The sequence below is a fragment of the Salmo salar genome, chromosome 16 (assembly GCF_965601325.2).
Source record: "Salmo salar chromosome 16, fSalSal1, whole genome shotgun sequence".
In the NCBI taxonomy this organism is placed as follows: domain Eukaryota; kingdom Metazoa; phylum Chordata; class Actinopteri; order Salmoniformes; family Salmonidae; genus Salmo; species Salmo salar.
Window position 1 is genome coordinate 78,628,876 of NC_138306.1, and position 26,774 is coordinate 78,655,649.

General features: G+C 43.0%; 1 protein-coding gene across 2 annotated transcripts in view; it reads right to left on the reverse strand.

The window, feature by feature from the left end:
* LOC106574938 (interleukin-1 receptor accessory protein-like 1-B) overlaps positions 1-22,986 on the reverse strand; it is a 343,657-nt gene extending 320,671 nt beyond the window's left edge. For both annotated transcript variants that reach the window (XM_045697956.2, XM_045697955.2), the window contains exons 1-2: positions 22,192-22,986; positions 2,103-2,204 (exon numbers count right to left, since the gene is read on the reverse strand). In XM_045697956.2, the coding sequence (XP_045553912.1) occupies positions 2,103-2,184 (82 nt within the window). In that variant the 5' untranslated portion in view covers positions 2,185-2,204; positions 22,192-22,986. The remainder of the gene's footprint in view (positions 1-2,102; positions 2,205-22,191) is intronic.
* Between the last annotated feature and the right edge of the window lie 3,788 nt (positions 22,987-26,774).

Below are 26,774 nucleotides of genomic sequence, written 5' to 3' on the forward strand. Positions count from 1 at the left end.
AGAGAGACGTTGACTCCCTGATGGGGTGAGAGAGAGAGAGAGAGAGAGAGAGAGAGAGAAAGAGAGAGAGAGAGAGAGAGAGAGAGAGAGAGAGAGAGAGAGAGAGAGAGAGAGAGAGAGAGAGAGAGAGAGAGAGAGAGAGAGAGAGAGAGAGAGAGAGAGAGAGAGAGAGAGAGAGGCCATCTGGCCATCAGCGGGGTAGTCGGGAGACACCTTTCTACTGCTGCTGTCCCTTACTGTAATACCACTGATATCACTTACTGATTCCACTTACTGTAATACCACTGATATCCCTAACTGTAATACCACTGATATCCCTTACTGTAATACCACTGATATCCCTTACTGTAACACCCTGATATCCCTTACTGTAACATCACTGATATCGCTTATTGATACCACTTACTGTAACACCACTGATATCCCTTACTGTTATACCACTGATATCCCTTACTGTAACGCCAATGATATCCCTTACTGTAATACCACTGATATCCCTTACCGATTCCACTTACTGTAACATCACTGATCCCCCTTACTGTAATACAAATGATATCCCTTACTGTAATACAAATGATATCCCTTACTGTAACACCACTGATATCCCTTACTGTAATACCACTGATATCCCTTACTGTAACACCACTGATATCCCTTACTGTAATACCACTGATATCCCTTACCGATACCACTTACTGTAACATCACTGATATCCCTTACTGTAATACAAATGATATCCCTTACTGTAATACAAATGATATCCCTTACTGTAACACCACTGATATCCCTTAGTGTAATACCACTGAATGAACACATGGCCATGTCTTCATCATATACTACTTCACAATATACTGCTATATTTGCCATGACTCTTAATATATCACACAAAGCCAAGGTAATTGTATTGAAACTGTGGAGAAATGCAGGATGCTGAAGGACCTCAACTGAGAAGTGACTATTCTTTGAGGAGTATGGATGAATGGCATATGCCATCCATTGTTGAAAGCACTTGACTCTGAGATTGCAAGGGAATGTTGACTGCTGTTAAAGCAACATTTGTGTGAAAACATGTGGAAAGGCTGAGAGACAGATCCATTATCCAACTGTTCCATGGACCACTACAGAAGAACCCACAATGCTGTTTCTTTTAAAGCCCATTCTGCAGCTGAAGGTGCTGTCTTAGTGTAGCAGAGTGGCAGGCTGATCAATAGTTTTGTTGTACAGTAGGGTGAATATTCTGACTCTCGTCTATATCACAGTCGAAGTTGTTCTCTTGTTGGCTTAAAGTTTACACATCAGGGAAGGTAGGGAGAATTATGGAGGGATGGACAGGGAGAGAGAGAGAGAAAGAGAGAGAGAGAGGGAACTGTGAGTGTGTATGAGAGACAGAGAGACAAACAGAGGGAGAGGGAGAGAGAGACAAACAGAGAGAGACAGAGAGACAGAGAGACAGAGAGACAAACAGAGGGAGAGGGAGAGAGAGAGAGAGAGAGAGAGAGAGAGAGAACTGTGAGTGTGTATGAGAGACAGAGAGACAGAGGGAGAGAGAGAGAGAGACAAACAGAGAGAGACAGAGAGACAGAGAGACAGAGAGACAAACAGAGGGAGAGAAGAGAGAGAGAGAGAGAGAGAGAGAGAGAGAGAGAGAGAGAGAGAGAGAGAGAGAGGGAGAGAGAGAGAGAGAGAGAGGGAGAGAGAGAGAGGGAACTGTGAGTGTGTATGAGAGACAGACATTCTGAAATGGAGATGCCATCTGTCAATGTCAGGCGTGGATAGACAGTGCTTATTTGACAAATGCCAAGGCAACCTGAAGATGGTAAATAATAAATAGCAGCCCAGATTGGAGCCCGAACCGACAGCACTCAATATAACCAAAAGCCAACAGAACCACAAAAGTTAGCTGCTTGCGTTTAATGTCCTTAACATTAGTGCATGGACAGGTATAGAAATGTATCGGGTATTCATCATACAACATCAACTCCAACCAACCACACTTTAGTTGACTCAATCACACACTTTTCTCCATGATTCCAATATGTGGAGAGGTTCACCCACTGGGCTGGAGTGACAGACAGCTAACAGACAGTTATATGGAGACGTACCTGAGCCTCTCTTGGACACTGTTTTGAAACCTCGGACCACCGCAGCATAGAGAAGAATCTGGAGTGTGATGGGAGCTTTCATTTTTCACCTGGCCAAGTGTCCTATGGGGTTAGAGGAGAGGAGAGAGAGGTTAGAGACTATCCATAAAGGTAAGAATAATGAACGAATCCTTTAGAGAAGATAATGCACTTTGTAGAGAAAACATCAAGAAACACAAAAAAATCAAGAAACACACACTACATCTAAACAGTCATTTTTGTTTTTATGCCTCTAAAGAGTGAGCAAAGTACACCCCACCATTTTGAACGCAATAGATCACTTTAACTGGCTTCAACAGCTCCCTCACTCTTCCTAGACAGTCATTTTGTCTAAAGCACGGCGTACTATAGACCAGAATCATGACGGAACACCTCCTGTATTAGATTTGGAAGGGAAACGGTGTATCCTGAATATGTTGCTTCATGGTTTAAGGATGAAATACAACATAAAGAAGTAAATCATGATAGAGTATAACATCAAGGCAAACTTATTATTTGGAAATGGCAGCAATCGTACAAATATTTAAGCCCACATAAATTCCCTTATACTTGCAATCATTTAAAAAAAAGAATAATCTAAAACAGTGAAACAGCCCACTGGGCACAGATGTCAATTTAACATCTATTCCACGTTGGTTCAACGTTATTTCATTGAAATGACGTGGAAACAACATTGATTCAACCAGTATGTGCCAAGTAGGAATGGCTGTAACACTAACAATCAATAACAAGAACCACTGAAGGGTGAGTGGAGGTACAGTATTTGTTACAGTGCCTTTGGAAAGTATTAAGACCCCTTGACTTAATCAACATTTTGTTTGGTTACAGCTTTATTCTAAAATTGATTAAATTGTTTTTTCCCATCATCAATCTACACACAATACCCCATAATGACAAAGAAAAAACTGGTTTTAAGAAATTGTTGTAAATTATAATAAAATAAAATAAACTGAAATATCACATTTACAGTGCCTTGCAAAAGTATTCATTCCCCTTGGCGTTTTTCCTATTTTGTTGCAATACAACCTGTAATTTAAATAGTTTTTATCTGGTTTTCATGTAATGGACATATACAAAATAGTCCAATTCGGTGAAGTGAAATGAAAAAAATAACTTGTTTCAGAAAATAAATTAAAAATTAAAAACGGAAAAGTGGTGCATGCATATGTATTCACCCCCTTTGCTATGAAGCCCCTAAATAAGATCTGGTGCAACCAATTACCTTCAGAAGTCACATAATTAGTTAAATAAAGTCCACCTGTGTGCAATCTAAGTGTCACATGATCTGTCACATGAGCTCAGTATATATACACCTGTTCTGAAAGGCCCCAGAGTCTGCAACACCACTAAGCAAGGGGCACCAGCAAGCAAGCGGCACCATGAAGACCAAGGAGCTCTCCAAACAGGTCAGGGACAAAGTTGTGAAGAAGTACAGATCAGGGTCAGGTTATAAAAAAATATCCGAAACTTTGAACATCCCACGGAGCACCTTTAGATCCATTATTAAAAAATGGAAAGAATATGGCACCACAACAAACCTGCCGAGAGAGGGCCGCCCACCAAAACTCACGGACCAGGCAAGGAGGGCATTAATCAGAGAGGTAACAAAGAGACCAAAGACAGCCCTGAAGGAGCTGCAAAGCTCCACAGCGGAGATTGGAGTATCTGTCCATAGGACCACTTTAAGCTGTACACTCCATAGAGCTGGGCTTTATGGAAGAGTGGCCAGAAGAAAGCCATTGCTTAAAGAAAAAAATGAGCAAACACGTTTGGTGTTCGCCAAAAGGCATGTGGGAGACTCACCAAACATATGGAAGAAAGTACTCTGGTCAGATGAGACTAAAATGTAGCTTTTTGGCCATCAAGGAAAACGCTATGTCTGGCGCAAACCCAACACCTCTCATCACCCCGAGAACACCATGCCCACAGTGAAGCATGGTGGTGGCAGCATCATGCTGTGGGGATGTTTTTCATCGGCAGGGACTTGGAAACTGGTCAGAATTGAAGGAATGATGGATGGTACTAAATAAAGGGAAATTCTTGAGGGAAACCTGTTTCAGTCTTCCAGAGATTTGAGACTGGGATGGAGGTTCACCTTCCAGCAGGACAATGACCCTAAGCATACTGCTAAAGCAACACTCGAGTGGTTTAAGGGAAAACATTTAAATGTGTTGGAATGGCCTAGTCAAAGCCCAGACCTCAATCCAATTGAGAATCTGTGGTATGACTTAAAGATTGCTGTACACCAGCGGAACCCATCTAACTTGAAGGAGCTGAAGCAGTTTTGCCTTGAAGAATGGGCAAAAATCCAAGTGGCTAGATGTGTCCAGCTTATAGAGACATACCCCAAGAGACTTGCAGCTGTAATTGCTGCAAAAGGTGGCTTTACAAAGTATTGACTTGGGGGGTGAATAGTTATGCACACTCAAGTTTTCTGTTTTTTTTTGTCTTATTTCTTGTTTGTTTCACAATAAAACATATTTTCCATCTTCAAAGTAGTAGGCATATTGTGTAAATCAAATGATACAAACCCCCAAAAATACATTTTAATTCGACGTTGTAAGGTTTGGGGTCACTTAGAAATGTCCTTGTTTTTGTCCATTAAAATAACTTCAAATTGATCAGAAATACAACGTAGACATTGTTAATTTTGTAAATTACTATTGTAGCTGGAATTGGCAGATTTTTTAGGTGTACAGAGGCCCATTATCAGCAACCATCACTTCTGTGTTCCAATGGCACGTTGTGTTTGCTAATCCAAGTTTATAATTTTAAAAGGCTAATTGATCATTAGAAAACCCTTTTGCAATTATGTTAGCACAGCTGAAAACTGTTGTCCTGATTAAAGAAGCAATAAAACTGACCTTCTTTAGACTAGTTAGGTATCTGGAGCATCAGCATTTGTGGGTTCGATTACAGGCTCAAAATGGCTAGAAACAAAGAACTTTCTTATGAAACTCGCCAGTCTATTCTTGTTCAGAGAAATTAAGGCTATTCCATGTGAGAAATTGCCGATAAATTGAAGATCTCGTACAACGCTGTGTACTACTCCCTTCACAGAACAGCGCAAACTTGCTCTAACCAGAATAAAAAGAGGAGTGGGAGGCCCCGGTGCGCAACAGAGCAAGAGGACAAGTACATTAGAGTGTCTAGTTTGAGAAACAGGCACCTCACATGTCCTCAACTGGCAGCTTCATTAAATAGTACCCGCAAAACACCAGTCTCAACGTCAACAGCGAAGAGGCGACTCTGGGATGCTGGCCATCTAGGCAAATAAACTTGGATTAGCTAACACAATGTGCCATTGGAACACAGGAGCGATTGCTGCTGATAATGGGCTTCTGTACACTTATGTAGATGTGCCATTAAAAATCAGCCGTTTGCAACTTCAATAGTTATTTACAACGTTACCAATGTCTACACTGTATTTCTGATCAATTTGATGTTATTTTAATGGATAAAAATGTGCTTTTCTTTCAAAAGCAAGGACATTTCTAAGTGACCCCAAACTTTTGAACGGTAGTGTTAGTATTCAGGCCCTTTACTCAGTACTTTGTAGAAGCACCTTTTGCAGCGATTACGGCCTCCAATCTTCTTGGGTATGACGGTACAAGCTTGGCACACCTGTATTTGGGGAGTTTCTCCCATTCTTCTCTGCAGATTGCTGCACAGCTATTTTCAGGTCTCTCCAGAAATGTTAGATCGGGTTCAAGTCCGGGCTCTGGCTGGGCCACTCAAGGACATTCAGAGATTTATCCCGAAGCCACTCCTGCGTTGTCTTGGCTGTGTGCATAGGGTTGTTGTCCTGTTGGAAGGTGAACTGTCGCCCCAGTCTGAGGTCCTGAGCGCTCTGGAGCAGGTTTTCATAAAGGATCTCTCTGTACTTTTCTCTGTTCATCTTTGCCTCGATCCGGAATAGTCTCCCAGTCCCTGCCGCTGATAAACATCCCCACAGTATTATGCTGGCACCACCATGCATCACCGTAGGGATGGTGCTAGGTTTCCTCCAGACATGACGCTTGGCATTCAGGCCAAGAGTTTAATCTTGGTTTCATCAGACCAGAGAATCTTGTTTCTCATGGTCTGAAAGTCTTTAGGTTCCTTTTTGCACTCACCAAGTGGGCTGTCATGTGCCTTTTACTGAGGAGTGGCTTACGTTTGGCCAGTCTACCATAAAGCCCTGATTGGTGGAGTGCTGCAGAGATGGTTGTCCTTCTGGAAAGTTCTCCCATCTCCACAGAGGAACTCTAGAGCTCTGTCACAGTGACCATCGGGTTCTTGGTCACTTCCTGACCAAGGTCCTTCTCCCCTGATTGCTCAGTTTGGTCGGGCGGGCAGCTTTAGGAAGAGTCTTGGTGGTTCCAAACTTCTTCCATTTAAGAATAATGGAGGCCACTGTGTTCTAGGGGAACTTCAATGCAGAAGTGTTTTGGTACCCTTCCCCAGATCTGTGCCTAGACACAATCTTGTCTCGGAGCTCTACGAACAATCCTTCGACCTCATGGCTTGGTTTTAGCTCTGACATTCACTGTCAACTGTGGGACGTTATATAGACAAGCGTGTGCCTTTCCAAATCATGTCCAATCAATGGAATTTACCACAGGTGGACTCCAATCAAGTTGTAGAAACACCTCAAGGATGATCAATGGAAACAGGATACACCTGAGCTCAATTTTAAGTCTCATAGCAAAGGGTCTGAATACTTATGTAAATAAGGTATTTATGTTTTTTACTTTTAACACATTTGCAAAAATGTCTAAAAACCTGTTTTTGCTTTGTCATTATGGGGTATTGTGTGTAGATTTCAGAGTTTTTTTATTTTTTTTAATCAATTTTTGTTTAAGTTGTAACGTAACAAAATGTGGAAAAAGTCCAGGGGTCTGAATACTTTCTGGAGGCACTGTATGTATGTAGGCCTATTGTAAGGCTATGTGTCAAATCAAGAACATAGTTAGTTGTACCGAAAGGAACACACCAGGTAAAAGGTCATGAGTAAAATATTTACATTCAATCACCATATTGAAGGTGGATTACACAAGATAGTAGAAGTAGAAGGCACCCTTGCACGATTTTCTATTTCTTCTAAAATAAGTTGAAATTCACACATGTATTTGTTTGATTTACAACTGCACAGGACCCTACAAAAAAACTTTTAAGGCCTGGACAAAAAAGGCTTTTTTGACTACTCAGATCAGATCTGAAAAAGATCTGAGGTGAAAAGATCAGATGTGAATGGTCAAAATACAAATTAGTTGAAAAAATATGAAAATTGGGCTGCCTGTGTAAAAACAGCTGTTGTTTTGAATGAGATGTGGCATTCAGATTATGCCACGTGCAAATAATTTAATCATCATTTACTCATCTGGATCATAGATCAAAACGGGGAAAACAAATATTTGATATCATGTTCTGCAGCTGCCTACACACACAACTAACATGTTAACTTCACCCGCTCCCTAATCCTTCACATAATCAATTCTAATCTGAATTCCTCTGGGTGTTAGGCCACTGTTTTGGGGGTGGTTGTATGATCTAGCAACCAATAAAGAAGCTGCCCAAAGACTGCCAATAATCTCACGAGGCAAGCTCCCTCATTTCAATGCCTGTCAATTCAATTGACATGTGGTAGCTTCCAATGTTTAAAAACTTCACGTTAACATTTAGTACCCGACAAAGACACAACACAGAATCACAACACAGAATCTGGAGGGAGGAACCCGGTAAACCACAATAAGCCTGAGGAGACAGTGTTAGTGTGTCAGTTCCAGATTAGACTGCAGCCAAGGATGACGACACCACCACAAACCACCCTGCTATGAAAGGGCCATTGTAGCGCCGGGCGCTAGTTGGCTAACGACGCTTCACAAGTCTCCCCCTCACTACACTAAAACGATAAAAATACACCCAAATTTTATCATTTTAATTAGCGTTCTCTCGTGTTGCTACAAACATTACCACCAAAGATACTCTCGATGTGGTCCCTCTCTTACAAACAGAGCACACAATGATTAAATAGACACGTTCGCCTAGGATTACTAGCTTCCTGTGATAACTGTGATTGGGCGCCAGTGCATGGCATGTACATGATGTTGCCATTTCAAAGACCCAATCATGGACACTCTTACTGACAGTTGTGGCTGCTTCACATGATGTATTGTTGTCTCTACCTTCTTGCCCTTTGTGCTGTTGTCTGCGCCCAATAATGTTTGTACATGTTTTGTGCTGCTACCATGTTGTGCTGCTGCCATGTTGTGTTGCTACCATGTTGTTGTCATGTGTTGCTGCTATGCTGTGTTGTTGTCTTAGGTCTCTCTTTATGTAGTGGTGTGGTGTCGCTCTTGTCGTGATGTGTGTTTTGTCCTATATTTTATTTTATTTTACAAATTTTAATCCCAGCCCGCAGGAGGCATTTTGCCTTTTGGTAGGACGTCATTGTAAGTAAGAATTTGTTCTTACTGACTTGCTTAGTTAAATAAACATGAAATAAATACAAAATATTTAAAAAAAGAAGATGAAGATACATGGTGTTCAACGCGATAGGAGGTACTTGAAGTTGGTGATATTGAATAATATCCCTGAATAACAATAGAGGTGTATTTGTCTACCTCAGTGCATCGTTACTGATGAGCGAACAAGTTGTCTGCAGGTGCTATTGCAGCAGACTGATCATAGTCCAGAGTATATCAAAAACAGAATAAATAAGGGATTATAGGATTAAACATATGACAGAATTCAAAATATTACCATAATACGTTTCTGGAACTGCAAGCTCACTACTGTAGCAACGGTTTGGATTGAAAATGCAAGGCGGATATTTAGTTGTTCCGTGATACATAGATAGGTCTGTTTAATTGTGAATAGGTCGCTAAAACAGTCATTCCTAGGTTATTACTGTGTAATGACCATTTACCATGCCATTGTTTATTAAACAGCTGGGAAACTATGTGCCATAAAATTAAGTGCTACTCATGTTTGTATAAAACATTTACCATCATAATTCTCATAATCAGTGATTTCAAGTGGATCCTAGATAATATGTGAATATCAACCTCTTGTTATTTCAGAGTGTGTTTTCCCCAATACTGAGAGGAGAGAATCAAGTGCTAGCTATTTACACAGCCCACAGTGTGGGAGGGGAGCATGAGAATTGACATGAGCTCCGTGTTGTAGTGCAGTGTAGCCTACTACCCCCTTGCTGCAGCGATCCATGACGCAAGCAAACAAGCAACTCACTGATGGTCCATAACCATTGAATTAGCAGGGTCTGCTAAAGGAGGAAGCTCCTTAGAATCAACTGTCGACTGCAGTTGTTGTCCAGTTGTTTTTCCTCATCCCCCTACCTCCTTGTCTCTTAGTCTCTGTCTATTAGTCCGTGTATTTATCCCCCGCTGGATTCAACCAAATTCAATTACTGTCTTGAAGGTTCTGCCAGAGAAGGGCCCTTTCTCACTAGTGCCTCTTACTAGAGGAGCACCAGCACAGAATAATGTGTCTTCCAACAACCCCTCCCTCTCTCCTCCCTCCCTTCCTCTTTTCTCCATCTCCTCGTCCCCCTCTCTCCGTAGAGGAGCGGAGGTAAAAACCTTATCTGCCTGCTGCCTTTGCAAGTTATTAACATTTCTATTTGTGAGAAACAGTTGCAATCACTTATACCCTCAACACACCTACATCCACACACGTAAAGCCCGGCTCTGCACACAGAATTATTCCTAGGGTTGCAAAATTCTTGCAATGTTCAATACATTCCCTGTTTTTCTAGAAATCCTGGTTGGAGGATACCAGATTTCCTGCTTATTCCTGCCTGATTCCAGGGATCCTCCAACTGGGATTTCGTCAAAACCATAGAATTTATTCAACGTTCCCAGAATTTTGCAACCCAAATTATTCCATTTCAGATGATCTGATCCCCCCATCCACCATCAGAGAGGGGGAGAGAGAGAGGGGGAGAGAGGAGAGCAAGTGAGAGAGAGAGAAAGAGAGAGAGAGAGAAAGAGAGAGAGAGTTTGTCTGTATGCTGTCAGTAACTTCCTAAAGGACATACATTATTAACTATTCCCAATTCAAGCTGTTCAATGAACTGTACATACTGTACACACTCTCTCCCTGAACCCACTTTAACCCTTGGCCTACAATTGCCTCGCCCCTGTGGAAATCGAATTAACATAATTGAAAAAGTCACCATCAAAATACGCCTGTTTAAGCTAGAGATTCAGTATTCGTTTTTTTTGTTGCATGGGCTGCCTCTCAATCCACTGCATCTGCCGATATTGCCCTTCCGCATCTGCAGTGAAAGGTGGCAGAGCTGGAGTGGTGTTTGTCAGACCATGAGACATCCTGAAAATCGGATTTGTTGTTCTATGTAGTGAATCTGTTATTCAATGCGTTTGTATTGGTTAATTAACAACAGTAATGCCAAACTAAAACTATTAAATAAGTTAGCCCCCCCGGCTTAGACAGGGCTTAGATTCTAAAGGGTTAAATGGACAAATTCCAGGCTTAGTGCTGTGTCCAGGGTAACTACTGATCGATCTAAGGACTGCAACTTATAGGTATAGTTATGAGTCTGTATTGCTGGGGAGCACAACTCACTAACGCCCTTGAGTTCAACAGCCCTGCTTAGTTCCTCCCTGGCAATCACTATAATGAATATCGCTGATTGGCTGGGCGGTGCACACACCTGGGTTCCCATGTAGAAATCAGACCCCAGGAGTGAAATCAGCTAGACTGTGGACCTGAAAAGCTGTGCATGCTGTTATAGTGTAGGTCCCAGGGCTTCCAGTTCCACCACGGGCCGGAAACAGCACGAAACAGCATGAAATAGAGTACAATGCCTCTTTGTGGCTGGCGCCATTCTCTACCACTGCACTTAACTAGTGTGACACCTTGTTGAAAACTTGAATCCTTTGCAGAAAGCGAAGGCACCACAGGTGGGTCAATACTTGAGATTGAAATTTCTCATGAGGTGCAAGGTATTGTATTTTACCTGAAAATGGTGAAATAACACATTTTTGCTACCGCTTCTATGAGTGACATGTTCTAATAGAGTCAAGTTAACCAATTTAAAAATCACAGCCAATTTCCTTCTACATGGTGTCAAAATAGAAAATGATATAGTTGTTTCCACTTCTACTCTGTCTCTCCAATTGAATCCTGCAGAGTGGGGAAAAGTTCTCTAGTTGGTGAATGATTTGAATGATTTGTATTCTTCTGTGAAGCCAGAGAGAGTGATGCAACTGTGAGCCAGTGGGCTCAAGTCTCCCGGCCATTGGGGTTCAGGGTTAATAAGCAGGAGGTGCAGAGCACTGTTCTAACACCACCTGCTACAGCTTCCCAAAAATGGCCCCTCAGCTTATTTAGATGAATCACCTAGAGAAGTCCTGTGTGACACAATCAGTGGAGTGGACCCCAAAATGGCCACCTCATGAGGCAATAAGGACTTCATTTCCCATAAGCGCTTTGTGTGCCAGGCAAGGAGTACTATTGCTGCTTTCGTTAATAGGGAAGTGGATGTCCAATTAAATAGACTTGATGCAGAGGTGAAGGCCTGTATTCTGACAATATGAGAACTGCTGGTCACGTGGCCAGGACAGGGGGAGACTTTATTTTGAGTGAATCACAGAGAGAATGGGGAGAGAACAATTTACAGGCAGCTTGCTATTTTCTCTTGTGGGGAAAAGACACAGAGCAATCTGACCCGATTTGTCCACTTCTGAAATAACAGTGAGAGTGATGTCTGTAACAAGTCCCCTGTTCCCACCTGACAAGAACAAGACTTACTCTCTGCTGTTTCAGCGAAGTCTAAAATAAAGTTTTATATACACTTAATCATTGGCAATTCATTGCCCTTAGTGGTTGTAATTTTCCTTGGTTCAAGCTAAGAAGCTTTTAAAGTCAACATGGATGAAGTTTTAATTTCATAATGTATCTCAATGCTACAGTGATTAAATGCATGGCAATGATGCTAGATCTCAAGCATTACCCGTTACAAACTCACCTCTCCAAAAAGCTTCCAGGAAGGCAGCAGTGCTCAGTCAGTACCGATATTCACTTTGGAGGTGACAGGAGATAGCTATACATCATCAGCAACACAGCACACACACCACATAGCCCTAATTTGAAATCCAATTCACTACAGATTCACCCCCCCCCCCCCCCCCATCCTTATCAACCTCTGCTACTTCTCTGCTCTGCTCTACCAATCGTTTCAGCTCAATAAAACCTGAGAAAACAGGACCTGGAGGACTCCTGTTCAATCCCCCTCAGATCTCTGACCTGCCTGCTAACGCCCTCTGTATGCCAGCTCGGCCCAGCCAGAGCCGAGCGGCAGGGAAATAAAGATAAAACTAATGAAGTCTTCTTATTGGATAGGCCGTGGCGGGTGAGGGGGCTCAGGGGTCCAGGGGAGAGCCCGGCTGTAGCCCCGTCCTGAGGATGAAAACGGAGGCTGCTGAGGACAAGAGAGAGGAAAGGGAGGCGGGGATAAATCATCCCCAGGAGAAGAGGAGTGAGGGGAGAGCAGAGCTTCTGTCAGTACTGTAGCCTCCCCTCCACACCGACCGCATGTTTAATAAAAGATAAACCATCCATCTCAAATCTCTCCTCCAAACACACAGTACAGCTCAGACCGCTCGCTCGCTGCCACACTATTGAAATTGCACACCTGCATTATTCAGGCAACGCATTAGGCTTTATGGCCCATTCTTTCCCCTTGCTGAGCAAGACTCAGCTCAACCCTTTGACATGGAAATGACAGAGCTGTTCAGACATAGTTTACAACCCCAAAATCACAGTTTCCATGAACTTTAACAAGAGAGCTCACGACACTAAACAAGTATGTTAATTCATATAGAATTGTCCATAGAAAGATATTATATTGTATAAGAGAACTTCATTTCCCCTGAGTTCTGTCAACAGTACAAATAATAATATTATATTCTATAGGAAGGAGCACTTCATTTCTCTTGAGTTCTGTCAACAGTACATAGAAAGATATTATATTGAATAAGATACCTTCATTTCTCTTGAGTTCTGTCAACAGTACATAGAAAGATATTATATTGAATAAGATACCTTCATTTCTCTTGAGTTCTGTCAACAGTACATAGAAAGATATTATATTGAATAAGATACCTTCATTTCTCTCTGAGTTCTGTCAACAGTACATAGAAAGATATTATATTGAATAAGATACCTTCATTTCTCTTGAGTTCTGTCAACAGTATATAGAAAGATATTATATTGTATAAGATACCTTCATTTCTCCAGAGTTCTGTCAACAGTACATAGAAAGATATTATATTGTATAAGATACCTTCATTTCTCCAGAGTTCTGTCAACAGTACCAAGATATTATTCTGTATGAGAGAACTTCATTTCTCTTGAGTTCTGTCAACGGCACAAAGATATCATACTGTATAAGAGAACTTAATTTCTCTTGAGTTGTGTCAACAGTATAAAGAAAGCTATGATATTGTATAAGATAACTTTATTTCTCATATTGTATAAGATAACTTTTTGTCACCAGTACAAATAAATATAGTATATTGTATAAGATCACTTCTACTGAGTTCCGTCAACAGTACAAAGAAAGATATTATAGTGTACAAGAGCACTTCATTTCTCCAGAGTTCTGCAAACTTTTCCAGAAAAGGAGAGAGACCAACCTATCCAGCAGCCGTCACCTGTCTCCGTTTTATCCCGCCATCCAAAGTCCCCTCCATCCACTACACTTGACACCAAGAGAAACCTCTTCAGATCCAATCATCCCACTCAAATGGGACTTGACACTGTTCCCTACTGAGGGCCAATCTAGTTGGGAGGAGACACCCACCCCTCCACTCCACTCATTAAAGGAGAGGGGGGGGGGATATGGCTGACAGGCAGGCAGGTAGGTGGGACGAGGGCCAAGGAGGAAGTAGCTGGAAGCCAGGATGATTGATATAAGGCTGTCTTCTAGAGCTGGTATACTGCTCCATCATCCATCAGTAGGATCAACTCAGTCTGCTGGGGAGGAAACTGAAACACAGCAGCTGGTGAACTGTGAAACAGACTTCTACTACTGTTATTCCAAAGGATATGCACACTGATGACTGCAGTAGATTGCATGTGTTAGGGTGGTGGGAGGAGGAGGGATAGGGCGAGAGGCGGTGAATTGTAAAATTGGCTGGCTACAGTACTACAGTACAAGAATAGGTCCCATTCCTAGGAGTACAATAGCTCCTAATGCTAATTTCTATTGTCAGATACCTTTTCTGCTGAATGATACCAATATATATGCATTATATAATCCTGTAACATCGTGAGGCTTCCCATGATAGAATCGCAGCTTCCTCTGAGCATGGCTGGAAAGTGGACTTACTGGTCTTCATTATTAACATGTAAACATAAATGGAGGGTTGTTACTCAACATACACACACGTAACAATTCCTACATTCCCTCAACTGGATGAAGATAAGCATGCCTGAAACTGGAGGCTTACTGAACCACTGCCCTCACGTTCACATTTAATAAGCCAAAACACTGTAGAGCCACAAGGGCGTCACATGATGGTCTCAGAGGGTATAGCCCCAGGGGGAGCGGAACACGGAACTAGAACTCCAGCCACCTAACAACCGGTTCAATGGCTCGCTCAATGGAAAACAGAGGGAAAAGACACAGTAGGAACCCAAGGCAAAAAAAGGTCAATTTGTCTGCTGAAAAGTCAACCCGAAGAACCAGACAAGTGTTGGGGCTGAAAGAGCCAGGGAGTGGGGAGGGAAAACTGTGTTGGAGTTACTATAGACCTGAATTTGCTGACCGGCATATATATATATATATATATATATATGCACTGCTCAAAAAAATAAAGGGAACACTTAAACAACACAATGTAATTCCAAGTCAATCACACTTCTGTGAAATCAAACTGTCCACTTAGGAAGCAACACTGATTGACAATAAATTTCACATGCTGTTGTGCAAATGGAATAGACAACAGGTGGAAATTATAGGCAATTAGCAAGACACCCTCAATAAAGGAGTGGTTCTGCAGGTAGGGAACACAGACAACTTCTCAGTTCCTATGCTTCCTGGCTGATGTTTTGGTCACTTTTGAATGCTGGCGGTGCTTTCACTCTAGTGGTAGCATGAGACGGAGTCTACAACCCAGGTTCTGCTGCCTGCAACATCCTCCAGCATGACCGGTTTGGCGGTGGGTCAGTCATGGTGTGGGGTGGCATTTCTTTGGGGAGCCGCACAGCCCTCCATGTGCTCGCCAGAGGTAGCCTGACTGGCATTAGGTAGCGAGATGAGATCCTCAGACCCCTTGTGAGACCATATGCTGGTGCGGTTGGCCCTGGGTTCCTCCTAATGCAAGACAATGCTAGACCTCATGTGGCTGGAGTGTGTCAGCAGTTCCTGCAAGAGGAAGGCATTGATGCTATGGACTGGCCCGCCCGTTCCCCAGACCTGAATCCAATTGAGCACATCTGGGACATCATGTCTCGCTCCATCCACCAACGCCACGTTGCACCACAGACTGTCCAGGAGTTGGCGGATGCTTTAGTCCAGATCTTGGAGGAGATCCCTCAGGAGACCATCCGCCACCTCATCAGGAGCATGCCCAGGCGTTGTAGGGAGGTCATACAGGCATGTGGAGGCCACACACACTACTGAGCCTCATTTTGACTTGTTTTAAGGACATTACATCAAAGTTGGATCAGCCTGTAGTGTGGTTTTCCACTTTAATTTTGAGTGTAACTCCAAATCCAGACCTCCATGGGTTGATAAATTGGATTTCCATTGATTATTTTTGTGTGATTTTGTTGTCAGCACATTCAACTATGTAAAGAAAAAAGTATTTAATAACATTATTTCGTTCATTCAGATCTAGGATGTGTTGTTTAAGTGTTCCCTTTATTTTTTTGAGCAGTATATATATATATATATATATATATATATATATATATATATATATATATATATATATATATATCTCCCCCCCTCTCCCTCTCCCTCTGTCCCTCTCTCCCTCCCTTTCGCTCTCTCCCTCCCTTTCGCTCTCTCGCTCCCTTTCTCTCTCTCCCTGCCTCCCTCTCTCCCTCCATCGCTCCCTCCTTCCAATCAGTACCCCCTCTGCCTACTGTTTGCTGCTCTGATTGTATCATCTCTGAGTGGCCCCATGTCCTGAAATGGAGCCAGCACCAGCAATCAAGACTAAACTGACAGGATAAGGAGGATTGGAAGGGAGGGGTCTAGTTACCATGGAGAGCACGACAGGAACAACACATATTTACTGCATTGACAAACAATGTGGGAAAAAACACTCCATGTGAGCAAGGCGGGATTCAATATCGGAGGACAAGGAGAGGCGACTCCCCAGGCCCTTCTCATAAAGTGGCCCAATAAATCAGGGCCTATTGAGGGCCACTCTCGCTGGGGTTCGTGGGGATATGTGGAGGGCCCATGGAGAACGCTGGCTCTCGCCAAGGAACGGCTTCGCAGTCGAATTCGCAGTTGACACAGCAGCAGCATTCTGGGAAAGAAACAGGGCCCATAAATAACACGACATTCACATCTAGACCACAGCTCTGGTATTTGTTTAGCAACACAACTACAATAATGTGTTCCCCTTTGTCATTGACTAGCCTAGGGTGAAAAATACATGAAATTAACAACACAGTGTTGTGAATGAGGAGTCTTAAGAAACGGCATGTGAACACATGCTCTCTGTGTAATTGGACACTTCGCTCTTGAGGATATATCATTGGTCAGGAACGCTGAGTTGGTGCATGTTGTCTTCTACTTCCTGTAGTGGAGAGACATTCAGCTGGCAGCACAACATATCCAAGGTCTCTGTTCATTTTAAACGCAGGCAGGTTGTGAGGGAAGGTTTATCTCTGCGGTAATGCGCTGTGTGTCACTACGGAGTCTTCATGAACGGGTCAGCAGCGCTCCGAATGGAGAAGGGAGAAATTGAAGGAAAAATTGCCCATTTTGCTTTTTACCCGCGTGACAATTTTCATCTCCTTTCACACGCCTATCTCCCAACTATTAAAAAAACATTGTCTTCATCCTCTAAGACTGCTTTAGGATCACATGCAAACATTGCAGGGATACAGCTTTGGGAGAAAAGGGGTGAAAATGATAATTCCATCATCCAGGCCAGCTCCTGGACTGCACGCTCTATCTCTGACAAATCATCAGCTTTTTATTTTCCTTGCCTCAAGCTTTCAAAAAAATAGATAGAAGGAAGAAAAAAAATTGATTACACCTTAGAATGCAATTTCATCTGTGGGGAGTAGGACTACACTTTCATCGCTTCAATCTTTATTTCAGTGTGTGAAACAATTGACCAGTTTTTCATCGTCTAGCAGTTCCTCTGGGAGGTTCCCCATATGTTTCCTGAGCTACAATATAAACAGACAGTTGGAAAACGATTCCATTACGACTTTTATGTAGCTACATTAGCTTGTCTCTGTTATGATAGGGCTGCCAAAACACTCAAAGGCTAAATAAAGTCAAGCTGCTGATTCCATGGTTGGATGTGTACCATACACTCACACTGCCTACCTGACAGAGAGATAGAAGCTTGGATAGCTTCATTTCTGTAGAGAGATGGTATTTTTTTTATCTCGATCTGAGATCGCCTGATCTAAAGAAATAAGAGAGAAAATGTGTTTTGCTGTTGGCCTCCACTGAATGATAATCAGACAGAGGGCTTTGAGAAGAGCAGTGGAGAGCTGTAGGGCCACAATTGTATAGAGGGGCCTATTTTGAAGCACAAGTGTTTTTATAAAGACTACATCCCTCCAACAAAGTCTGTTTAGATGATTTCCATTTCCAAGGGTTCCTTTTAGTTCCCTCTCTGCTACTCAGAAAGATATTTCTAATGAATTGTAGCAGCATGAATGGGACAGTACAGACAGGCTGAAACAGTGACTTGGTATTCATACAGCTGCCTTGTCTTAGATGTTCTATGGGCTCAGTGACTGATGCTTGGACATCTAGTAATCTACCTGATCTATCAAACATGTCTTTACATGGAGAAAATGCTGCCAGTGAAAATAAATAGCTCAGTGTCAGATCAATAGCCTCTGATTGCTTTAATGTGGATCTAGGATTTGTTTTAAATACTTGGGTGGAAAAGAGGCTGAAAACTCATCTAGGGAATTGGATTTCTTTCAAGATTTCTTCTGGGAAGGCTTTCCACTAGATGTTGGAACATTGCTGCGGGGACTTGCTTCCACTCAGCCACAAGAGCATTAGTGAGGTGATAATTAGGACTGGCTCACAGTTGGCATTCCAATTCACCCCAAAAGTGTCCGATGGGGTTGAGATCAGGGCTCTTTGCAGGCCAGTCAAGTTCTTCCACACCGATCTCGATAAACTATTTCTGTATGGACCTCGCTTTGTGCACGGGGGCATTGCCATGCTGAAACAGGAAAGGGCCTTCCCCAAACTGTTGCCACAAAGTTGGAAGCACAGAATAGTCTAGAATGTCATTGCAAGGTTTCCCTTCACTGAAACTAAGGGTCCTAGCCCGAACCATGAAAAACAGCCACAGACCATTATTCCTCCTCCACCAAACTTTACAGTTGGAACTATGCATTGGGGCAGGTAGGGTTCTCCTGGCAACTGCCAAACCCAGATTCGTCCGTCGGACTGCCAGATGGTGAAGCGTGATTCATCACTCCATAGAACGCATTTCCAGTGCTCCAGAGTCCAATTGCGGCGAGCTTTACACCACTCCAGCCGACACTTGGCTTTGCGCATGGTGATCTTAGGCTTGCTCAGCCATGGAAACCCATTTTAATGAAGCTCCCGACAAACAGTTACTATGCTGACGTTGCTTCCAGAGGCAGTTTGGATCTCGGTAGTGAGTGTTGCAACCAAGGACAATGCTCCCGTTCTGTGAGCATGTGTAGCCTACCACTTTGCGGCTGAGCCGTTGTTGCTCATAGACGTTTCCACTTCACAATAACAGCCCTTACAGTTGACCTTGGCAGCTATAACAGGGCAGAAATTTGACTAATTGTTTTGTTGGAAGTCAAGTTGAAAGTCAAGTTGAAAGTCACAGCTCTTCAGTGAGGCCATTCTACTGCCAATGTTTGTCTATTGAGATTGCATGGCTGTGTGCTCAATTTTATACACCTGTCAGCAACGGGTGTGCCTCAAATAGACAAATCCACAAATTTTAAGGGGTGTCCACATACTTTTGTACCTACAGTGAATAGTGTTTTTAATGGCTTACAATGCGTATTCTATAGGCTTACAACCCACTGTGCAAAAACAGGTTGAATCAACATTGTTTACAAGTAATTTAAACCACAGAAAATATTGAAACAATGTGGAAAACTGCTTGGATTTGCAAAAAGTAATCCCCTTAAGGGATTTTTTTTTTACCCAACTTTTAACCTAAATCCAATGACATGGTGACAATTTTTATGGCTTCTCTCTCCATCACTCTCTCCCTCTCGCTCTCTCTCCCTCCCTCTCCGTCTCTCTCTCTTTTCTCACATTCTTTCTTTCTCTCTATCTCCATCCCTCCTCTCAATCCCTCCATCTCTCACCCTCCCTAGCTCCCTCTCTCTCCCCCTTCTCTCTCTCCTTCTCTCATTTCTTCTCCCCTCAAAGCCAGTGTTCTTTCATTTCCATCAGAGTCTTATTAATGTAATCTAATAACAACGATAAAGGCGCCCCTTCCCTCAGTGCCTCCCTCACAAATCCTAACCAATTGTTCCAATCACTCCTCAGCACTGAGCCAATGTTCCATAGCCAGACACCCTTATTTCCCACAACATTAATGAACATCATTTGAAAGCCTTTGACTCTCTCTCTGCCACTTGACTGCAGGTTGGGGGTGGAGCCTCGGTTACAGCTCCTTCAAAATGAAAAGTATCAATCAAGGAGGAGATCAGTGGTTATGATGGCTCCCCTGAACATATGCAGATGCTAACCAGAATGCATGCATGCAACCAATGTGATAATGAGCCCGGAAATCTCCGGTGCTGTCTTGTGGTCCTTCAAATCATACATTTGGATGCTTATTGTGTCATTACTGGACATACAGTATTAAAAATACACATTATATTTGAATGATGTGGGTGTTAATGTAACAAAATGCAACTAATGCAGGAATTGAATTGAAATGGATGAATCATTCAAATCTGACGAGCGTCTATATTGTCAAATCTCTATATCAATGACTGTGTGAAGCATTCAAGCCAGCTCAATATCTGACCACCGGGCCTTCCTTCCCACTGGGCACAGACTTCAATGAAATGTCTATTCCATGTTGGTTCAACGTAATTTCATTGAAACGACTTGGAAACAACGTTTATTCAACCAGTGTATGGCCAGCGGGTTAAGAAGCATGTCTTCTGCAACGTTGTTGGTGTGTTTGAATCAACCCAAAGGAATTGAGTGAAAGCAGCAGGAGACGCATTGAAAATCGTTTTGTCCTGTCTGCCTTGAGCAACTTCATTTCTCTCCCTTGGTCCTGTATTGATGATCGGGTTTCAATATACACTTGGCATACATCTTGAATGCACACGATATAGGCTAGCTAGAGAAAAATTGCATGTCCAGCCAAATAAAGTGAATTTGACCGTTTTGGTGCAGTAGGTCTGCTTGAGGCAGACATCTGTGTTGTAACCTACACATGCAGGGGTGTATTCACTAGGAACCAAACCGAACCAAACGGAACGAAACGGGGAGGGACCTGCCTGGATTTGTCCAATAGAAACTCTTGCTTTAGTCCAAACTGTTTGCAACGGTTTGGACTAATGATTACACCCCAGGCTAATACTCTTCTCTTCAATCTGTCGACTCTCTGGGAGCTGTCATTTCAGCACCACGGGTTAAACAGCACTTGAATGTTGCTTATGTCGACCTTGTCATATTTTGGGGGGTCTGGGATGTGAGAGAAACTGTGCATCCATGATCCCTTCACCGGCCCATATACATTGACGGCACAGTGGCTAAAACCTAGTGGTTTAGTGGTTAATCCAAAATCCAAATCGTAATTTTCCTGAGCTATGTGTCAGTCACTTTCATTTCAAGGTGGAATTCACTGGTGACCTACTCGCACACTTCACATGAACGAACAGATCAATGCCGCGCGCGTCTTCCAATGATTTGGGGATTTAGTTCACCATCTGCAGCTGAGGATGCGCACACGCATCTTTCCAACGCCACACAACTTTGCAACCTGCCGTTACGCCATAGTCTAAACAGGCTATATCTTAAATTCCCTATCTGTTGAAATATCCTATTTGTAAAATGTATTAAAGGTAACACAACTACAGCTAACGGTTTGCATATAATGAGTCTACATTCTCCATCATGGACACACACAAGCACGCACTAACGCGAACGCACACACACATATATGCACGCACACACGTTTATGATCAGAGACATGATTGTTTCACTCTTGCCATAAAATCTTTCTATTTTTCAGCAATAATGTGCCATTGCTGCAGTGCACATTTATTTTCACTGAGTTACAACTTTTAACAGATATAAATAACGTTCAAATCAATTACAGTAGGCTTATCAAGCAGCGAAATGTAGCCTATTACAGTAGGCTTATCAAGCAGCGAAATGTAGCCTATTACAGTAGGCTTATCAAGCAGCGAAATGTAGCCTATTACAGTAGGCTTATCAAGCAGCGAAATGTAGCCTATTACAGTAGGCTTATCAAGCAGCGAAATGTAGCCTATGCGCAATGAACATTACACAATTTCAAACATCCCCAAAGAGTGCTCTAGTGCCCAACGCATACGAATCTGTGCGTAACGAGCTGTAGAAACGAAAAATCCTTACAATGCACATAAACTGCTGCGAGGTGGAGAACTCGAGAGACTAAAGGCACAGCTACTATGGAAGGAGCTCATTCAAATTGCTACATATAACATTCAGGTTTCACAAAAAATCTGAATGTTTTTCATGGTAAAAAGGTAGAATAGCCTCCTGACCATAGAACCAATATGTTGCATTGAGTACATTTACATGTTTTAATCAAGAAACTTTATATCGCTGCACTGACAATAAAACATATGAACTTACCCACAAGCAGTTTCCAAAATGATCCTATTCCACTGTCAGTTCAGATCATAAAAGCTCACCATCACAATGCCGGTGTAGGCTAATGCTAATAACACGCCTCGTCTCCTTATACAACGGTCGTTGAACAATATGCCTAATACACAGCTATCCCATTCACGCAAAAGCCAAGTTGTCCACAGGGAGGTCTAATCCAAAGAACATATGCATATCATCTGTTTTTTTCAGTGCCGAATAAAAAAGGTGCAGATGGTCACTTGAAAATAATATTGAGACCGACGGCGGTGGGAAAATCTACTATGACAGGAGAAAAAGGTTGACCTATAATGAAGGAGAAAATCAAACATTCCAGACTGCCGATCCTTGGTTATAAATAGTCACCCAAACCTCTCCGCTGCGAAACACACCATTTCTGCACCCAAAAAACTCGTGCGGTCCTCACAGGTTGCAGCACGGCAGAGAGCTATCTATTATGTAGGCTATATTTCACAAGTATTCTGTAATACCACGTCCGATTAGGTTTTCCTTCAGTGTACCGCTATGCGAACACTCACAATCCGAGCTTGATGGATCCGTCCTCCAAGTCCAAGAGCCCGCGCAGAGTCCTCGTGCACCAACAGACGCACTGGGGGAAAAATTCCTTGGATGGAGAAAACAGATGCGCATACAGTCCAAATATGAAACTAGAAATACAGGTCTGAATAGTATTTTCCTTGCAGTTAATTTGCACTTAGTGGTGCATTTCCAGACACCAGATTCATTTCCCCGCCCTCGCTAGACCGCAGTCACTATGTGGACCGGTAGGCAATGCAGTTCTCAAGTTTAAAGATAGACGTACTGCCGCCCAATGGAAAAAAAATGATACGATTCTAGTCAGACTCACACGACCCAGACCAACCGTCCACTATTACTACATTTATCTATCGAGTCACCTTTGCATAGGCCAGTGGTTCCCAAACTGTGGGACGTGTGAGTGGTAGGTTGGGTAGTGGGGTAGTGCATCATCAGTATCCCTCTTGTCATGTCAATTATTGTGTACATTAGAGCAGGGTTTCCCAATCTCGGTCCTGGGGGGGGGGGGGGGTTCTCCAATGCTGGAAGGGGGGCCTGATTGAAATCATTTGGGAACCCATGGCATAGGTGAGAAATGTGTGTTTGGAGTTGGACATATACAAAGTCAACAAATAGCATATGGTCTCCTTATGGTGATATATGATTTTCACACAAAAAAACAACAACGAGGATGTCAATAGAAGTTGGACAATACAAATGATAATGCTTCACTGGGTGATACACCAGCCTGGTTTTATGTGTAGCATTTAAATGGAATCCATGCATGTAATATCGCAGTGTTTATGTTTTCCGTACCACAGACTGGTTTCAAAGGCTAGACATAACAAAGTAAACTTAAATCCGGAACACTCAAATTAGCATATATGTCTAGCAACCCAAATGTTGCGTGTTCGAATATCATCAAGGACAACTTTAGCATTTTAGCGATATAGAACTTTGCAACTACTTACTACTTTTAGCTACTCTGCAACTACTTAGCATGTTATCTAATCCTTCCCCTAACCCTAACTTTAACCCTTTTAGCTTAACCCCTAGCCTAGCTAACGTTAGTGTTAGCCACCTAGCCACCCCTAGCTAACGTTAGCCAAAACAAATTGCAATTCGTAACATATTGTACAAATTGCAATTCACAGAGGGACTGCATGTGTCCCAAAGTAACACAGATGGACTGTATGTGTCCCCAAATAACACAGAGGGACTGCATGTGACCCCAAGTAACACATAGGAACTGCATGTGTCCCCAAGTAGCACAGAGGGACTGCATGTGTACCCAAGTAACACATAGGAACTGCATGTGTACCCAAGTAGCACAGATGGACTGCATGTGTCCCCAAGTAGCACAGAGGGCCTGCATGTGTACCCAAGTAACACATAGGAACTGCATGTGTCCCCAACTAACACAGATGGCGTACATGTGTCCCCAAGTAACACAGATGGAGTACATGTGTCCCCAAGTAACATCTGCAGTTATTTTCCTCCACTCTCCAGCTGACCCTTATCCTGAAATACATTGACACTGTCATGTTAAATCAGCTATCTAAATCCCTGGTGTTGAACCACCTGCTTGTCTTGTCGATGAGGTATTCATCCCAGTTCTCAAGGTATGTTCATACAGACTAAGAGGTTGATGGGAATGCAGACGTCCCTGTGAACCCAGCAGAAGAGGTTCTGGCAGTGTCCCAAATGGTACTCTATTCCTTATATAGGGCACCACGTTTGACCAAAGCCCTATGGGCCTTGTTTGATTTCCCCAGGACTGGGCAACCCTGTCAAGGCGGTGGCCTCTGAGTCCCTGTCTCTGTGAGGTGAATTTCGATGAGGGGGCTTTAAGAGAAAGAAAGGCCCCCTCAGACAGAACCTCTGCACTGTGTGCTCTCTCTGTCATACAGGCCTGGCAGGGAACGTGACTTCTTCATGAATGGAGAGTGGACAAACACGGCTTTGAGGTCTTTTTTTCTCTCTCCTTGTCCTAGTGTGGGGATAGTTGTGCAGGTTTGAGGCTGGTTGATACTTCTGGACAACGCAGGGTGAAAGGGGAAGAGGGTCTGTGTTGTGTGGCTTCTGATGAGGCAGGGGGCACATTGACTGGAATGAATACAAGTAACAGCAACTGTTTCTATTTTCTAGATTGGGAATTCTGGTTTATATACTGCTAAAGTTCCCTTTTGCAAACGCTTATTAAACATTTATTTTATGCCATTTTGCTCACTTTTCCATATTACCCTGAAATACAGCACTTCATATTTGTTGAATAGAATAATATGTATCGACAGTTCACATAGGCAACCCTCCACAAACAGCACATTGACCCGAGGCTGCAGAAGCTGTCACACAGAGTTCATACATATAGAGAATAATGTACATTGTGAAGCTGCAATAACATCACTATGGCAACTACTGTACAGCAAGGTTCCAGGGGCTAGAGAACAGCTCTACACATCATTCCTTCTGTGTTACAGGTTAACCGTGGAAAACCATCCCAGCAATAATTCATGATGCAGTAAGGAGCCACGATCCCACTTTTTATAAACCAGGTCCGCTTGAGAAGACACAGATTTGTAAATGAATGCATCAGCACCCACGCACCTACCCACCCACACGCAAACACACACACACACCAACACACACACACACGCAAACACACACAAACACACACTACAGGAGCAGGGAATTCACAAGCCAGTTGATTTTACCCCCTAATTACAAGATTATTTCATCTGCGGGTCCAGGATGTCAGGCAGTTATTGAGGCAGAAGGACACGACCTCCTCTCTGATTGCAGGGACGATCCAGCTACGGCCGCTCATTCGTTTGGCGCACACACCTGTGCCAATACTGTGGTAATACTAAACCCATTACACAACGCAATGACATATCACCATCGACATCTTTCAGCTTCTGGAACACACACCCCAAATAACTGTTGTACTATATGATATGACACCATGCCATACCATATCACAGGATTGTTATATTTCAAAGCTGAGGAAGGAACTTCACTCATTGATCCTAGAGGAAGATATTGCAGCCAACATGGAACAGTGTGAATCCACAGAGAGCAGAGCACAATCTCTGGATGAGAGACAGAGAAGTTCTGGGCACAAATCAACCCAAACTTTCTGTCTGCGGCAGCGGGAGCTTCCATTTGTAAGTCATGTCTTTTATGGAGGGACATAAAAGGAGGAGTGTGGAGGGAGAGATAGAAACAGAGGGGTGTTGGGGGATTTAAAAAAACACCCTGCTGGGTTCTCACAGAGAAGGACCAGACAGCCGGGTCATGTTGTAACACACTCCGGAAAATGTCCAAGTGTCATGTCAGGCGACGGGGGCGTCTCTCTGGCCATGGCTCAGCGGGAGTGAGACATCCCACCACAGCTGCACTTCCTCATCAGTGGATGAAGATGCGTGTGGAGTTGACAGAGATAAAGCGATAGGAAACGATGGTTGGTTCTCAATAGAATGCTAAGGGTTTCGCATCATTTAGTAGTTAGACAAAAGCTCTCTCTTTAGGGAAATAGCGAAAGCAGCATGCCATGTACAGTAAAAACAATATATTCATCAATATTAATGATAATACATTGGTGCCTCCATGGGTGTCTAAATCTTGTTGAATAATTCAACAAAATTTGTTCCAGCTCATCATCACGACTTAACACTCTCCCACATTTCCCGACCCTGAAACAGGTTTCTGGCTAGCCTACCATTAGAGATTTCCTTACGTGATATGAAGCAGAGGGAGCCCTGCATGGCAATGCTAATCAGTTTAAGGGTTTTGACACCGCTGTCAACATCATTAGCCAGTCTTATTCAGATCCCTTGCGTGTCGACTCTAAATTATACATCATGAGGTTCAGTCAAGGTATTCAGTGGAGCTGTCACGAAGATGACTCCCAGGTCCACGGAGGGACGTCACTATGCCAACCTCTTGCCTTAATTAGACGGTCTTGGCCCATTCCAGGAAGTCCCCATAGTACCTTTACATAATCTCTTCAGCATGCTGGAGGTGTGTAGCAA